Here is an 18,696-nt window from a genome sequence, read left to right as displayed (position 1 = left end):
CCGGGATTCGGGGAGGATTCGCCCGGGATTCAGCCGGGAATTGACCGGGAAAGGACTTTGGGAATCAGCCGGGATTCAGCGGGAAGGACCGGGAATTAATTCCGGGAATCAGCCGGGAAGAAACCGGGAAAGGACTTTGGGAATCGGCCGGGAAGCACCGGGAATTGACCGGGAAGGAATTTCGGGAATCGGCCGGGATTCAGCGGGAAGGACCGGGAATTAATTCCGGGAATCAGCCGGGAAGAAACCGGGAAAGGACTTTGGGAATCAGCCGGGATTCAGCGGGAAGGACCGGGAATTAATTCCGGGAATCAGCCGGGAATCAGCCGGGAAGGACCCGGGAAGGAATTTCGGGAATCAGCCGGGAATTGACCGGGAATTAATTTCGGGAATCAGCCGGGATTCAGCCGGGAAGGACCCGGGAATTGACCGGGAAGGAATTTCGGGAATCAGCCGGGATTCAGCCGGGAATTGGCCGGGAAGGACCCGGGAAGGAATTTCGGGAATCAGCCGGGATTCAGCCGGGAATTGACCGGGAATTAATTCCGGGAATCAGCCGGGAATCGGCCGGGAATCAGCCGGGAAGAAACCGGGAAAGGACTTTGGGAATCAGCCGGGATTCAGCCGGGAAGGACCCGGGAATTAACCGGGAAGGAATTTCGGGAATCAGCCGGGAATTAGCCGGGAATTGACCGGGAAGGAATTCCAGCAATCCCACCCTCCCAAACTCCCCAAACCCCGGCATTTCCCGCAGCATCCTCCAAACCCCTGCCCGGCCATGCCGCGCTGAGCATCCCTCCTCAAAAAAACACCAAAAAAAACCCCAAAATCCCAGGAATTCTCCCCAAAACCCCCTTCCACCATGCCCAGGAACCGCGCCTTCTCGGAGCCCGAATTCTCAGCCGAATTCTCGGCCGATTACTCGCTGAGCTTCCCCTCGGATCCCGACGGGAGCGCGCTCCGCCGCCGCCGCTCCCGCGAATCCCCGCGGGCGCCGTGCCCGTGCCTGCCGCGCTCCTCCCGCCGCTTCTCCTTCTCTCCGGAATCCCTGGAAAAGCTCTACCAGACCTATTTCCGCCGCCAGCGCCACGAAACGCTGCTGGTCCTCGTCGTCTTCTCGGCCCTCTTCGACATCTACATCCTCGGGATGTGCGCGGCGTTTTCCCGCTTGGAAAAGCTGCTCCCGGCGCTGGCGGCGCTCGGCGGTTTGGTGGCGCACGGGGCGATTTTCCTGCTGCTGAAATCGCGCGTTCTCCCCGAGGATTTTTCCCAGAAATTCCTTCCCTGCGGGCTCTGGGCGCTGACGGTGGCTCAGCTGTGGGGTTTGCTGGGCTGGGAGTTGTTCAGGAGTTTGGCCGAGCCGGTGGACACGGCGGGCTGGCAGGCGTTCTTCGCCTTCTCCTGCTTCCTGACGCTGCCGCTGCGCCTGGCGCGGATCCTGGGGCTGGCGGCCGCGTCCTGCGGCGGGCACGCCCTGGTCCTGGGCATCGTGGAATTCCAGAGGGGGAGCCGCGGGGAGAGCGTGGATCGAGGGGAGGTGGCCAGGCAGGTGCGGGAACGGGGCGGGAATGGTGGGAATGGGGTGGGAATTGTGGAAAAGGGGCGGGAATGGGGTGGGAATTCCATGGATTGATGGGTTCTGGCCAGGCAGGTGCGGGAATGGGCTGGGAAAGTTGGGAATGTGGTGGGAATTCCATGGATCGAGTGGTCTGGAAGGTGCGGGAATGGGGCGGGAATGGGCTGGGAATGGGGTGGGAATTCCATGGATTGAGGGGTTCTGGCCAGGCAGGTGCGGGAATGGGGCGGGAAAGTTGGAAATGGGGTGGGAATTCCATGGATGGAGTGGTCTGGAAGGTGCGAGAATGGGGCAGGAATGGGAACTGGGAATGGGGTGGGAATTCCATGGATGGAGGGGTTCTGGCCAGGCAGGTGCGGGAATGGTGAAAAAGTGATGGGAATGGACCAGGAATGAGGACTGGGAATGTGGTGGGAATTCCATGGATCGAGTGGTCTGGAAGGTGCGGGAATGGGGCAGGAATGGGGCGGGAATGGGGCGGGAATTCCATGGATCGAGGGTCTGGCAGGTGCGGGAATGGGGGCAGGAATGGGGACTGGGAATGGCGGGAATGGGGCGGGAATTCCATGGATCGAGTGGTCTGGAAGGTGCGGGAATGGGGGCAGGAATGGGTTGGGAAGGGGGTGGGAATTCCATGGATCGAGGGGGTTCAGGCCAGGCAGGTGCGGGAATGGGAGCAGGAATTCCGTGGATCGAGGGGAGGTGGCCAGGCAGGTGCGGGAACGGGGCGGGAAAGTGGGGAATGGGGTGGGAATGGGGTGGGAATTCCATGGATTGAGGGGTCACGCAGGTGCGGGAATGGGGGCAGGAATGGGGTGGGAATGGGGTGGGAATGGGGTAGGAAAGTTGGGAATGGGGTGGGAATTCCATGGATTGATGGGTTCTGGCCAGGCAGGTGCGGGAATGGGGCAGGACTGGACTGGAATGGGAATGGACAGGGACTGGACTGGGAATGGAGTGGGAATGGGTTCAGGGAATGGTGGGAATGGGAATGGTGGGAACTGGTTTGGGAATGGGTTGGGAATGGTGGGAACGGGAATGGGAATGGCGGGAATGGGACTGGTGGGAATGGGAATGGTGGGAATGGGAATGGTGGGAATGGAATGGGAATGGTGGGAATGGGACTGGTGGGAATGGGAATGGTGGGAATGGGAATGGCGGGCATGGGGCGGATCCTGGGGCTGGCGGCCGCGTCCTGCGGCGGGCACGCCCTCGTCCTGGGCATCGTGGAATTCCAGAGGGGGAGCCGCGGGGAGAGCGTGGATCGAGGGGAGGTGGCCAGGCAGGTGCGGGAATGGGGAGGGAATTCCGTGGATCGAGGGGAGGTGGCCAGGCAGGTGCGGGAATGGGGTGGGAATTCCATGGATGGAGGGGTCTGGAAGGTGCGGGAATGGGGCGGGAATGGGAACGGGGAATGCCATGGATTGATGGGTTCTGGCCAGGCAGGTGCGGGAATGGGGCGGGAATTCCATGGATCGAGGGGAGGTGGCCAGGCAGGTGCGGGAATGGGGCGGGAATTCCATGGATCGAGGGGAGGTGGCCAGGCAGGTGCGGGAATGGGGCGGAAATGGGGCGGGAATGGGGTGGGAATGGGGTGGGAATGGGGCGAGAATGGTGGAAAAGTGATGGGAATGGGGTGGGAAAGTTGGGAATGGGGTGGGAATTCCATGGATGGAGGGGAGGTGGCCAGGCAGGTGCAGGAATGGGGACTGGGAAAGTTGGGAATGGGGTGGGAATGGGATGGGAATTCCATGGATTGAGTGGTCTGGAAAGTGCGGGAATGGGGCGGCAATGAGGTGGGAATGGGGTGGGAATTCCATGGATGGAGGGGTCAGGCAGGTGCGGGAATGGTGAAAAAGTGATGGGAATGGACCAGGAAGGAGAATTGGGAATTGGGTGGGAATTCCATGGATGGAGGGGTTCTGGCCAGGCAGGTGCGGGAATGGGGCGGGAAAGTTGGGAATGGGGACTGGGAATGGTGGGAATGGGGTGGGAATGGGATGGGAATGGGGCAGGAATGGACAGGAATGAGGTGGGAATGGGAACTGGGAATGGGGTGGGAAAGTTGGGAATGGGGTGGGAATTCCATGGATGGAGGGGTTCTGGCAGGTGCGGGAATGGGGCAGGAATGGGGTGGGAATGGTGGGAATGGAATGAGAATGGAATGGGAATGGACAGGGACTGGACTGGGAATGGGGACTGGGAATGGTGGGAATGTGGTGGGAATTCCATGGATGGAGGGGTCTGGCAGGTGAGGGAATGGTGGAAAAGTGATGGGGATGGACCAGGAATGGGGACTGGGAATGGGGTGGGAATTCCATGGATGGAGGGGAGGTGGCCAGGCAGGTGCGGGAATGGGGCAGGAATGGGGTGGGAATGGTGGGAATGGAATGGGAACGGGGTGGGAATGGACAGGGACTGGACTGGGAATGGGGTGGGAATGGGGACTGGGAATGGGTTCAGGGAATGGGGACTGGGAATGGTGGGAATTTCATGGATCGAGGGGTTCTGGCCAGACAGGTGCGGGAATGGAACAGGAATGGGCTGGGAATGGTGGGAATGGGATGGGAATGGATCAGGAATGGGGTGGGAATGGAATGAGAATGGAATGGGAATGGACAGGGACTGGACTGGGAATGGGGTGGGAATGGGGTGGGAATTCCATGGATTGAGTGGTTCTGGCCAGGCAGGTGCGGGAATGGGGACAGGAAATGGGCTGGGAATGGTGGAAAAGGGATGGGAATGGAGCAGGAATGGGGTGGGAATGGTCAGGGAATGGGGCAGGGAATGGGGACTGGGAATGGGATGGGAATGGGAATTGGGAATGGACAGGAATGAGGTGGGAATGAGAATTGGGAATGGGTACTGGGAATGGAAAGAGAATGGAATGGGAGTGGAGTGGGAATGATGGGAATTCCATGGATTGAGGGGTTCTGGCCAGGCAGGTGCGGGAATGGTGGGAAAAGGATGGGAATGGACAAGGAATGGGGTGGGAATGGGGACTGGGAATGGTGGGAATTTCATGGATCGAGGGGTTCTGGCCAGACAGGTGCCGGAATGGAGCAGGAATGGGGTGGAAATGGGATGGGAATAGCATTTGGAGTTTTTCCCAGGATTTGGGATTTGGGATCAGGAGCTTTTCCTGCAGGATTTGGGAACTGGGATCTCCTCGGTGTTGGAGCTTTTCCCGCAGAATTTTGGGATTTGGGATTGGAGCTTTTCCCACAGGATTTGGGATCCAGGATCTCCTCTATGTTGGATTTTTCCCACAGAATTTGGGATTTGGGATCTCCTCCATGCTCGAGTTTTTCCTGCAGAATTCTGGGATTTGGGATCTCTTCCATGTTGGGGCTTTTTCCACGGATTTTGGGATATGGATCAGAACTTTTCCCGCAAAATATTTGGGATTCAGGATCGGTCCTTTTCCTGCAGGATTTGGGATCGGAGCTTTTCCCACAGGATTTGGGATTCAGGGTTTGAGCTTTTTCCCCAGAATTTGGGACCTGGGATTGGAGTTTTTCCTGCAGAATTCAGGATCCTGGATTGGAGATTTTCCCACAGAATTTGGGATTTGGGATCGGAGTTTTTCCCACAGGATTTGGGATTTGGGATCTCCTCCATGTTGGGGCTTTTCCCACAGAATTTGGGATCTGGATCAGAACTTTTCCCGCAAAATATTTGGGATTCAGGATTGGTCCTTTTCCTGCAGGATTTGGGATTCAGGATTGGAGATTTTCCCACAGAATTTGGGACCTGGGATTGGAGTTTTTCCTGCAGAATTCAGGATCCTGGATTGGAGATTTTCCCACAGAATTTGGGATTTGGGATCGGAGTTTTTCCCACAGGATTTGGGATCTGGGATCTCCTCCATGTTGGGGCTTTTCCCACGGAATTTGGGATCTGGATCAGAGCTTTTCCCGCAAAATATTTGGGATTCAGGATTGGTCCTTTTCCTGCAGGATTTGGGATTTGGGATTGGAGGTTTTCCCACAGAATTTGGGATTTGGGATCAGTTTTTCCCCCAGAATTTGGGATTTGGGATTGCAGATTTTCCCACAGAATTTTGGGATTTGGGATCGGAGTTTTTCCCACAGGATTTGGGATCTGGATCAGAACTTTTCCCGCAAAATATTTGGGATTCGGGATTGGTCCTTTTCCTGCAGAATTTGGGATTTGGGATTGGAGCTTTTCCCACAGAATTTGGGATCTGGGATTGGAGATTTTCCCACAGAATTTGGGATCTGGGATTGGAGAGTTTTCCCGCAGAATTTTGGGATTTGGGATTGGAGCTTTTCCCACAGAATTTGGGATTCAGGGTTTGAGCTTTTTCCCCAGAATTTGGGACCTGGGATTTGAGTTTTGCTGCAGAATTTCGGGATTTGGGATCGGAGATTTTCCCACAGGATTTGGGATCTGGATCAGGGCTTTTCCCGCAGGATTTGGGATTCAGGATCTCCTCCATGTTGGGGCTTTTCCCACAGAATTTGGGATCTGGATCAGAACTTTTCCCGCAAAATATTTGGGATTCAGGATCGGTCCTTTTCCTGCAGGATTTGGGATTTGGGATTGGAGCTTTTCCCACAGAATTTGGGATTCAGGGTTTGAGCTTTTTCCCCAAAAATTTGGGACCTGGGATTGGAGTTTTTCCTGCAGAATTCAGGATCCTGGATTGGAGATTTTCCCACAGAATTTGGGATTTGGGATTGGAGTTTTTCCCACAGAATTTGGGATCTGGGATCTCCTCCATGTTGGAGGTTTTCCCACAGAATTTGGGATCTGGATCAGAACTTTTCCCGCAGAATATTTGGGATTCAGGATCAGAGCTTTTCCTGCAGGATTTGGGATTTGGGATTGGAGCTTTTCCTGCAGGATTTGGGATTCAGGATTGGAGATTTTCCCGCAGAATTTGGGACCTGGGATTGGAGTTTTTCCCACAGAATATTTGGGATTCAGGATTGGAGATTTTCCCGCAGAATTTGGGACCTGGGATTGGAGTTTTACTGCAGAATTTTGGGATTTGGGATTGGAGATTTTCCCACAGGATTTGGGATCCGGGATCTCCTCCATGTTGGAGCTTTTCCCAAGGAATTTGGGATCTGGATCAGAACTCTTACCGCAAAATATTTGGGATTCAGGATCGGTCCTTTTCCTGCACGATTTGGGATTCAGGGTTTGAGGTTTTTCCCCAGAATTTGGGACCTGGGATTGGAGATTTTCCCACAGAATTCAGGATCCTGGATTGGAGATTTTCCCACAGAATTTGGGATTTGGGATCGGAGTTTTTCCCACAGGATTTGGGATCTGGGATCTGCTCCATGTTGGGGCTTTTCCCACGGAATTTGGGATCTGAATCAGAACTTTTCCCACAGAATATTTGGGATTCAGGATCGGTCCTTTTCCTGCAGGATTTGGGATTTGGGATTGGAGCTTTTCCCACGGAATTTGGGATATGGATCAGAACTTTTCCCGCAAAATATTTGGGATTCAGGATTGGTCCTTTTCCTGCAGAATTTGGGATCTGGGATTGGAGATTTTCCCAGAGAATATTGGGATTTGGGATCAGAGCTTTTCCCCACAGAATTTGGGATTTGGGATCAGAGCTTTTCCTGCAGGATTTCGGGATTTGGGATTGAAGATTTACTGCAGATTTTTGGGATTTGGGATCGGAGTTTTTCCCACAGGATTTGGGATCTGGGATCTCCTCCATGTTGGATTTTTCCCGCAGAATTTGGGATTTGGGATTGGAGTTTTTCCCGCAGAATTTGGGATTCCGGGTTTGAGCTTTTTCCCCAAAATTTGGGACCTGGGATTGGAGTTTTTCCTGCAGAATTCAGGATCCTGGATTGGAGATTTTCCCACAGAATTTGGGATCTGGATCAGAACTTTTCCCACAGAATATTTGGGATTCAGGATTGGTCCTTTTCCTGCAGAATTTGGGATTTGGGATCAGTTTTTCCCCACAGAATTTGGGACCTGGGATTGGAGTTTTACTGCAGAATTTTGGGATTTGGGATCGGAGATTTTCCCATGAATTTGGGATTCAGGGTTTGAGCTTTTTCCCCAAAATTTGGGACCTGGGATTGGAGTTTTTCCTGCAGAATTCAGGATCCTGGATTGGAGATTTTCCCACAGAATTTGGGATTTGGGATCAGAGGTTTTCCCACAGGATTTGGGATCCGAAATCTGCTCCATGTTGGGGCTTTTCCCATGGAATTTGGGATCTGGATCAGAACTTTTCCCGCAAAATATTTGGGATCCAGGATTGGTCCTTTTCCTGCAGAATTTGGGATTTGGGATTGGAGGTTTTCCCCCAGAATTTGGGATCTGGGATTGGAGATTTTCCCACAGAATTTTGGGATTTGGGATCGGAGTTTTTCCACAGGATTTGGGACCTGGGATCTCCTTCATGTTGGGGCTTTTCCCACGGAATTTGGGATCTGGATCAGAACTTTTCCTGCAAAATATTGGGGATTCAGGATTGGTGCTTTTCCTGCAGGATTTGGGATTTGGGATTGGAGCTTTTCCTGCGGGATTTGGGATTCAGGATTGCAGATTTTCCCAGAGAATTTTGGGATTTGGGATCGGAGCTTCTCCCACAGGATTTGGGATCTGGGATTGGAGATTTTTTCCCACAGAATTTTGGGATTTGGGATCAGAGCTTTTCCCCACAGAATTTGGGATCTGGGATTGGAGATTTTTTCCCACAGAATTTTGGGATTTGGGATCACAGCTTTTCCCACAGATTTTGGGATTTGGGGCTGTCTCTGTGCTGGAGTTTTTCCTGCAGAATTTGGGATTTGGGATCAGAGCTTATCTCACAAAATTTGGGATCTGGGAAGTGTTTTGGATCTCGGGACACATCCGGAGAGATTTTTTTTTTGGGATGAGACTCACGGAAGGGCAGCAGGAGTGGGATGGGTGAGAGGATTCCCGGGATTTTCAGAATTCCCGGCATTTTCAGGATTCCAATCCATGGGGACAGGATCCAACCCAAGGGTGGGATCCATCCCATGGATCTGGATCAATCCTGTGGGATCAGGATGCAATCCATGGAACTGGGATCCAGTCAATGGAACTGCATCAATCCTGGGGGATCAGGATCCAATCCATGGGATCAGAATTTGATCCTTGGGGACTGGACCCAATCCATGGGGTCAGGATCAATCCTGTGGGATCAGGACCAATCCATGGGGTCAGGATCCAATCCATGGGATCAGGACCAATCCTGTGGGATCAGGATCAATCCCATGGGATCAGGATCCAATTCCTGGGAACACAATTTAATCCATGGGATCAGGACCCAACCCAATGGGATCAGGATCAATCCCATGGGATCAGGACCAATCCCACGGGATCAGGACCAATCCCACGGGATCAGGATCAATCCCACGGGATCAGGACCAATCCCATGGGATCAGGATCCAATCCTTGGGATCAGGATCAATCCTGTGGGATCAGGACCAATCCCATGGGATCAGGATCCAATCCTGTGGGATCAGGATCCAATCCATGGGGTCAGGATCCAATCCGTGGGAATGGGAACAAATCCATGGGGACAGGACGCATCCAAGGATGGGATCCCTCCCATGGACCTGGATCAATCCTGTGGGATCAGGATGCAATCCATGGAACTGGGATCCAGTCAATGGAACTGCATCAATCCTGGGGGATCAGGATCCAATCCATGAGAATGGGATTCAATCCATAAGGTCAGGATCCAATCCATGGGATCAGGATCCAATCCATGGGGTCAGGATCCAATCCTTGGGATCAAAATCCAGCCAATGGGATCAGAATCAAATCCTTGGGAACGGGATCCAATGGGAACATGATCCTTGGGAACAGAATTTAATCCATGGGATCAGGACCCAACCCAATGGGATCAGGATCAATTCCGTGGGATCAGGACCCAATCCAGGAGGTCAAGGCCCAATCCCATGGGATCAGGATCCAATCCATGGGGGCAGGATCCAGTCCAGGGGTCTTTGGGATCAGGAGCCAGCCAATGGGATCAGGAGCCAGCCAATGGGATCAGGATCCAATCCATGGGATCAGCATCCAATCCTTGGGAACGGGATCCAATGGGAACAAGATCCTTGGGAACAGAATTTAATCCATGGGATCAGGACCCAACCCAATGGGATCAGGATCCAATCCATGGAATCGGGATCCAATCCATGGGAATGGGAACAAATCCATGGGGACAGGACGCATCCAAGGATGGGATCCCTCCCATGGATCTGGATCAATCCCGTGGGATCAGGATGCAATCCATGGAATTGGGATCCAATCAATGGAACTGGATCAATCCTGGGGGATCAGGACCCAATCCATGGAGTCAGAATTTGATCCTTGGGGACAGGATCCAATCCATGGGGTCAGAATCCAGTCCGGGGGTCAGGATCCAATCCATGGGGTCAGGATCCAATCCATGGGGTCAGGATCCAATCCATGGGATCAGAATTTGATCCTTGGGATCTGGACCCAATCCATGGGACCAGGATCCAATTTATGGGAATGGGAACAAATCCATGGGGACAGGACGCAATCCAAGGATGGGATCAATCCCATGGATCTGGATCAATCCTGTGGGATCAGGATCCAATCCATGGAATTGGGATCCAATCAATGGAACTGGATCAATCCTGTGGGATCAGGATGCAATCCATGGAATTGGGATCCAATCAATGGAACTGGATCAATCCTGGGGGATCAGGATCCAATCCATGAGAATGGGATTCAATCCATAAGGTCAGGATCCAATCCATGGGGTCAGGATCCAATACTTGGGATCAATATCCAATCCATGGGATCAGGAGCCAGCCAATGGGATCAGCATCCAATCCATGGGAACGGGATCCAATGGGAACAAGATCCTTGGGAACAGAATTTAATCCATGGGATCAGGACCCAACCCAATGGGATCAAGGCCCAGCCAATGGGATCAGGATCAATCCTGTGGGATCAGGACCAATCCCATGGGAACAGGACCCAATCCATGGGAATGGGAACAAATCCATGGGGACAGGACACAATCCAAGGATGGGATCCCTCCCATGGATCTGGATCAATCCTGTGGGATCAGGATGCAATCCATGGGATCTGGACATAATCCAAGGGATCAGGATGCAATCCATGGAACTGGGATCCAATCAATGGAACTGGATCAATCCTGGGGGATCAGGATCCAATCCATGAGAATGGGATTCAATCCATAAGGTCAGGATCCAATCCATGGGGTCAGGATCCAATCCATGGGGTCAGGATCCAATCCTTGGGATCAAGATCCAACCAATGGGATCAGGAGCCAGCCAATGGGATCAGGAGTCAGCCAATGGGGACAGGACCCAATCCATGGGATCAGAATCCAATGGGAACAAGATCCTTGGGAACAGAATTTAATCCATGGGATCAGGACCCAACCCAATGGGATCAGGGCCCAGCCAATGGGATCAGGATCAATCCTGTGGGATCAGGAGCCAGCCAATGGGATCAGGATCCAATCCATGGGAATGGGATTCAATCCATGGGATCAGGACCCAATCCATGGGGTCAGGACCCAATCCATGGGGTCAGGATCCAATCCATGGGAATGGGAACAAATCCATGGGGACAGGACACAATCCAAGGATGGGATCCCTCCCATGGACTGGATCAATTCTGTGGGATCAGGATGCAATCCATGGAATTGGGATCCAATCAATGGAACTGGATCAATCCTGGGGGATCAGGACCCAATCCATGGAGTCAGAATTTGATCCTTGGGGACAGGATCCAATCCATGGGGTCAGGATCCGGTCCGGGGGACAGGATCCAATCCATGGGATCAGGATCCAATCCATAGGGTCAGGACCCAATCCATAGGAACTGAATCCAATCCATGGGGTCAGGATGCAATCCATGGAATCGGGATCCAATCCATGGGAACAGGACCCAATCCATAGGGACAGGATCCAATCCATGGGATGAGGATCCAACCCAAGGGTGGGATCCATCCCATGGATCTGGATCAATCCTGTGGGATCAGGATCCAATCCATGGGATCAGGATCCAATCCATGGGAATGGGATCCAATCCATGGGGTCAGAATCCAATCCATGGAATCAGAATCCAATCCATGGAATCAGGATCCAGTCCATGGGAACAGGAACCCAATCCATGGGACAGGATCCAATCCATGGGATCGGGATCCCATCCATGGAGTCAGGATCCAATCCAGGGGGTCTTTGGGATCAAAATCCAACCAATGGGATCAGGAGCCAGCCAATGGGATCAGGATCCAATCCATGGGATCAGGATCCAATCCATGGGAACGGGATCCAATCCATGGGAACGGGATCCAATGGGAACAAGATCCTTGGGAACAGAATTTAATCCATGGGATCAGGACCCAACCCAATGGGATCAAGGCCCAGCCAATGGGATCAGGATCAATCCTGTGGGATCAGGATCCAATCCATGGGATCAGGACCCAATCCATGGGATCAGGATCCAATCCATGGGATCAGGATCCAATCCATGGGAATGGGAACAAATGCATGGGGACAGGACACAATCCAAGGATGGGATCCCTCCCATGGATCTGGATCAATTCTGTGGGATCAGGATCCAATCCATGGAATTGGGATCCAATCAATGGAACTGGATCAATCCCGTGGGATCAGGACCCAATCCATGGAGTCAGAATTTGATCCTTGGGGACAGGATCCAATCCATGGGGTCAGGATCCAATCCATGGGATCAGGAACCCAATCCATGGGACCAGGATCCAATCCATGGGGTCAGGATCCAGTCCTTGGGAACAGGACCCAGCCAATGGAATCATGATCCAATCTATGGGAACACGATCCAATCCATAGGGACAGGACCCAATCCATGGGAATGGGATCCAATCCATGGGATCAGGAATCACCCCAAAGGCAGGATCCATCCATGGACCTGGATCAATCCTGTGGGATCAGGATCAATCCCATGGGATCAGGATCCAATCCATGGGAACAGGACCCAATCCATAGGGACAGGATCCAATCCATGGGATGAGGACCCGATCCATGGGGGTCAGGATCCAATCCAGGGGGTCTTTGGGATCAAAATCCAACCAATGGGATCAGGAGCCAGCCAATGGGATCAAGATCCAATCCATGGGGTCAGAATCCAATCCATGGAATCAGGATCCAGTCCATGGGAACAGGACCCAATCCATGGGACCAGGATCCAATTTATGGGAATGGGAAACAAATCCATGGGGTCAGGATCCAATCCATGGGGTCAGGATCCAATCCTTGGGATCAAAATCCAGCCAATGGGATCAGGAGTCAGCCAATGGGATCAGAATCCAATCCTTGGGAACGGGATCCAATGGAAACACGATCCTTGGGAACAGAATTTAATCCATGGGATCAGGACCCAACCCAATGGGATCAAGGCCCAGCCAATGGGATCAGGACCCAACCCAATGGGATCAGGATCAATCCCGTGGGATCAGGACCAATCCCATTGGAATGGGAACAAATCCATGGGATCAGGACACAATCCAAGGATGGGATCCCTCCCATGGATCAGGATCAATCCCACGGGATCAGGACCCCACCCTAGGATGGGCTCCACCCCCTGGACCTGCACCCAATCCCGTGGGATCACCCGGGATCCACCCCTGCCCTGGACATTCCCGTTGGGACACCCCAGAACCTTTCCCAGATTTTTGGCCATTCCCGGGAATGCGGATTCAGAGCCCCGGCCGTGGTTTTTTCCGGAACTTTCCCCTCTCCCGGGGCTGCAATTCCCAGGGAACGGCGCCACGTGATCCGCCCGGAGCCGCTGCCTTCCCTCGGGATCCCCCGGATCCCTCGGGATTCCGGCCCGGCTGCCGCCTTTTTCCAAAACATCTCCGGGATTTCCAACCCCCCGAATCCCCCGGGATGCTCCCGGAGCTGCTTTTGCCCTGGAATTCCTGATATTTATCCCAAAAATTCCCGCTGTTTGTTCCCAAAAATCCTGCGATCCCAAGTGCCAGCTCTTTTATCCCAATGATCCCGTGTTCCCAAATTCCTGCTCTTTAATTCCAAATATCCCACAATTCCAAATTCCTGCTGTTTCCACCCAAAGATCCCAGGATCCCAAATTCTCGCTCTTTCGTCCTGATGATCCCATGATCCCAAATTCCCAACAGTTTTTTTCCCAAAGATCCTCTGACCCTAAATTTCCACTTTTTTTCCCAAAAATCCTGCGATCCCAAATGCCAGCTCTTTTATCCCAATGATCCCATGTTCCCAAATTCCTGCTCTTTAATACCAAATATTCCAGAATTCCAAATTCCCACAAGTTCTTCCCAAAGATCCTCTGATCCCAAATTCCCACTCTTTCTTCCCGAAGATCCTGTGATCCCAAATTCCTGCTGTTTGTTCCCAAAAATCCTGCCATCCCAAATTCCTGCTGGTTTTTCCCGAAGATCCTGTGATCCCAAATTCCTGCTCTTTCATCCTGAATATTCCACAATTCCAAACTCCCGCGGTTTTCTCTCAAAAATCCCATGATCCCAAATTCCCGCAAGTTCTTCCCAAAGATCCTGCGATCCCAAATTCCTGCTGTTTGTTCCCAAAAATCCTGTGATCCCAAATTCCAGCTGTTTATTCCCAAAAATCCTGTGATCCCAAATTCCTGCTCTTTAATCCCAAATATCCCACAATTCCACATTCCTGCTGTTTTCTCCCAAATATCCCATGGTCCCAAATTCCCACTCTTTCTTCCCAAAGATCCTCTGACCCCAAATTCCCACTCTTTCTTCCTGAAGGTCCCATGATCCCAAATTCCTGCTCTTTCTTCCCAAAGATCCTGTGATCCCAAATTCCTGCTGTTCCCAAAAATCCTGGGATCCCAAATGCCAGCTCTTTTATCCCAGAGATCCCATGATCCCAAATTCCCACTGTTTTTTCCCAAAGATCCCGTGGGCCCAAATTCCTCCTCTTTCAACCCAAATATCCCGAAGATCCCAAATTCCCCCCATTCCATCCCAAATATCCTGCAATCCCAAATTCCTTCTTTTCCATCCCAAAAATCCTTTGATCCCAAATTCCTGCCCTTCGATCACGAATATCAGGAATCCCGATCCCAAATCCCCCCTCTTTCATCCCAAAAATCCCCCAATCCCAAATTCCCGCCATTTCACCCCAAATATCCTGTGATCTCAAAATTCCCGCTCTTCCATCACAAAGATTCCCTCATCCCAAATTCCCAGCGTTTCCCAAATATCCCGGGATCCCAAATTTCTTTTGAAATATCCCAAATATCCCAAATATCCCAAATTCCCAAATATCCCAAATACCCCAAAAATTCCCAAATTTTGGTGTCCAACGTGGCGCTGTACACGTGCGCGGCGGCCATGATGGTGGGCGCCATGTCGTACGTCATGGCCGACCGGAAGCACCGGAAGCCGTTCCTCCCAAACCCCGGTGTTCCATCCCAAATATCCCAAAAATTCCCAAATTTTGGGAAAAATTCCCAGATTTTGGTGTTTCCCATCCCCACAGCTGCTGTCCAACGTGGCGGCCATGATGGTGGGCGCCATGTCGTACGTCATGGCCGACCGGAAGCACCGGAAGCCGTCCCTCCCAAACCCTGGTGTTCCATCCCAAATATCCCAAATATCCCAAATATTCCAAATACCCCCAAAATTCCCAAATTTTGGTGTCCAACGTGGCGCTGTACACGTGCGCGGCGGCCATGATGGTGGGCGCCATGTCGTACGTCATGGCCGACCGGAAGCACCGGAAGCCGTTCCTCCCAAATCCCGGTGTTCCATCCCAAATTCCCAAATATCCCAAATTCCCAGATTTTGGTGTCCAACTGGGCGTGTACACGTGCGCGGCGGCCATGATGGTGGGTGCCATGTTGTATGTCATGGCCGACCGGAAGCACCGGAAGCCATTCCTCCCAAATCCCACTGTTCCATCCCAAATTCCCAAATACCCCCAAAATTCCCAAATTTTGGTGTCCAACATGGCGCTGTACGCGTGCGCGGCGGCCATGATGGTGGGCGCCATGTTGTACATCATGGCCGACCGGAAGCACCGGAAGCCGTTCCTCCCAAACCCCGGTGTTCCATCCCAAATATCCCAAATATCCCAAATTTTGGGAAAAATTCCCAGATTTTGGTGTTTCCCGTCCCCAGCTGCTGTCCAACGTGGCGCTGTACGCGGCGGCCATGATGGTGGGCGCCATGTCGTACGTCATGGCCGACCGGAAGCACCGGAAGCCGTTCCTCCCAAATCCTGGTGTTCCATCCCAAATATCCCAAATATCCCAAATTTTGGGAAAAATGCCCAGATTTTGGGAAAAATTCCCAGATTTTGGTGTTTCCCGTCCCCAGCTGCTGTCCAACGTGGCGCTGTACACGGCGGCCATGATGGTGGGCGCCATGTTGTGCGTCATGGCTGACCGGAAGCACCGGAAGCCGTCCCTCCCAAATCCTGGAGTTCCATTCCAAATATCCCAAATATCCCAAATTTTGGGAAAAATTCCCAGATTTTGGTTTTTCCCGTCCCCAGCTGCTGTCCAACGTGGCGCTGTACGCGGCGGCCATGATGGTGGGCGCCATGTTGTACGTCATGGCCGACCGGAAGCACCGGAAGCCGTTCCTCCCAAATCCCGGAGTTCCATCCCAAATTCCTGAATATCCCAAATATCCCAAATTCCCAAATTTTGGGAAAAATTCCCAGATTTTGGTGTTTCCCATCCCCACAGCTGCTGTCCAACATGGCGCTGTACGCGGCGGCCATGATGGTGGGCGCCATGTCGTACGTCATGGCCGACCGGAAGCACCGGAAGCCATTCCTCCCAAATCCCACTGTTCCATCCCAAATATCCCAAATTTCCAAATATCCCAAATACCCCCAAAATTCCCAAATTTTGGTGTCCAACGTGGCACTGTACATGTGCACAGTGGCCATGATGGTGGGCACCATGTCGTCCATCATGGCCGACCGGAAGCACCGGAAGCCGTTCCTCCCAAATCCCACTGTTCCATCCCAAATATCCCAAATATCCCAAATTTTGGGAAAAATGCCCAGATTTTGGTGTTTCCATCCCCACAGCTGCTGTCCAACGTGGTGCTGTACGTGGCGGCCATGATGGTGGGTGCCATGTCGTACATCATGGCCGACCGGAAGCACCGGAAGCAGTCCCTCTCAAATCCCACTGTTCCATCCTGAATATCCCAAATATCCCAAATATCCCAAATATCCCAAATATCCCAAAGACCCCAAAAATTCCCAAATTTTGGTGTCCAACGTGGCCCTGTACATGTGTACACGGCGGCCATGATGGTGGGCGCCATGTCGTATGTCATGGCCGACCGGAAGCACCGGAAGCCGTTCCTCCCAAATCCTGGTGTTCCATCCCAAATATCCCAAAAATTCCCAAATTTTGGGAAAAAATTCCCAGATTTTGGTGTTTCCCGTCCCCAGCTGCTGTCCAACATGGCGCTGTACACGGCGGCCATGATGGTGGGCGCCATGTCGTACGTCATGGCCAACCGGAAGCACCGGAAGCCGTTCCTCCCAAATCCCACTGTTCCACCCTGAATATCCCAAATATCCCAAATATCCCAAATTCCCAAATTTTGGTGGTTCCCATCCCCACAGCTGCTGTCCAACGTGGCGCTGTACATGTGTGCACGGCGGCCATGATGGTGGGCGCCATGTCGTACGTCATGGCCAACCGGAAGCACCGGAAGCCGTTCCTCCCAAACCCTGGTGTTCCATCCCAAATATCCCAAATTCCCAAATATCCCAAATACCCCAAAAATTCCCAGATTTTGGTGTTTCCCGTCCCCAGCTGCTGTCCAACGTGGCGCTGTACGCGGCGGCCATGATGGTGGGCGCCATGTCGTACGTCATGGCCGACCGGAAGCACCGGAAGCCGTTCCTCCCAAATCCCACTGTTCCATCCTGAATATCCCAAATATCCCAAATTCCCAAATATCCCAAATACCCCAAAAATTCCCAAATTTTGGTGTCCAACGTGGCGCTGTACGCGTGTGCGCGGCGGCCATGATGGTGGGCGCCATGTCGTACGTCATGGCCGACCGGAAGCACCGGAAGCCATTCCTCCCAAATCCCACTGTTCCATCCCAAATATCCCAAATACCCCAAAAATTCCCAAATTTTGGTGTCCAACATGGCGCTGTACGCTTGTGCGCGGCGGCCATGATGGTGGGCGCCATGTTGTGCATCATGGCCGACTGGAAGCCGTTCCTCCCAAATCCCACTGTTCCATCCCAAATATCCCAAATTTTGGGAAAAATTCCCAGATTTTGGTGTTTCCCATCCCCACAGCTGCTGTCCAACGTGGCGCTGTACGCGGCGGCCATGATGGTGGGCGCCATGTCGTACGTCATGGCCGACCGGAAGCACCGGAAGCCGTCCCTCCCAAATCCCGCTGTTCCATCCCAAATTCCCAAATATCCCAAATATCCCAAATTCCCAGATTTTGGTGTTTCCCGCCCCCAGCTGCTGTCCAACGTGGCGCTGTACGCGGCGGCCATGATGGTGGGCGCCATGTCGTACGTCATGGCCGACCGGAAGCACCGGAAGGCGTTCCTGGAGGCGCGGCAGTCGCTGGAGGTGAAACTGAACCTGGAGGAGCAGAGCCAGCAGCAGGTGGGGACATGGTGGGAATTGGGAATTGGGATTTTGGGATTGGGAATTTGGGATGGGGATTGGAGTTGGGAATGGGATTGGGAATGGGAATTTGGGATGGGGATTGGAGTTGGGAATGGGATTGGGAATGGGAATGGGATTGGGAATGGGAATTTGGGATGGGGATTGCAATTGGGATTGGGATTGGGAATGGGAATTTGGGATTGAGGTCAAACTGAACCTGGAGGAGCAGAGCCAGCAGCAGGTGGGGACGGACAGCGGGAATTTGGGAATTGGGATTGGGATTGGGATTGGGATTGGGAATGGGATTGGGAATGGGAATGGGAATTTGGGATTGAGGTCAAACTCAACCTGGAGGAGCAGAGCCAGCAGCAGGTGGGGACGGACAGTGAGAAATTTGGGAATTGGGATTTTGGGATTGGGAATTTGGGATGGGGATTGGAGTTGGGAATGGGAATGGGAATG

General features: G+C 52.7%; 1 protein-coding gene across 1 annotated transcript in view; it reads left to right on the top strand.

Moving 5' to 3' along the window:
• Window positions 1-641: 641 nt before the first annotated feature.
• Window positions 642-18,696, top strand: part of ADCY3 (adenylate cyclase 3) — a gene marked incomplete at its 3' end in the record, with an annotated part of 44,447 nt that continues 26,392 nt past the window's right edge. Inside the window, 2 exon segments of the mRNA XM_064700895.1 lie at window positions 642-1,549; window positions 18,082-18,231. Of these exon segments, the coding sequence (XP_064556965.1) occupies window positions 863-1,549; window positions 18,082-18,231 (837 nt within the window).

Source organism: Zonotrichia leucophrys, unplaced genomic scaffold (genome assembly GCF_028769735.1).
Source record: "Zonotrichia leucophrys gambelii isolate GWCS_2022_RI unplaced genomic scaffold, RI_Zleu_2.0 Scaffold_252_75841, whole genome shotgun sequence".
In the NCBI taxonomy this organism is placed as follows: Eukaryota; Metazoa; Chordata; class Aves; order Passeriformes; family Passerellidae; genus Zonotrichia; species Zonotrichia leucophrys.
The sequence above is the reverse complement of the archived record's forward strand: the minus strand, read 5'-3'. Positions and strand labels throughout refer to the sequence as shown.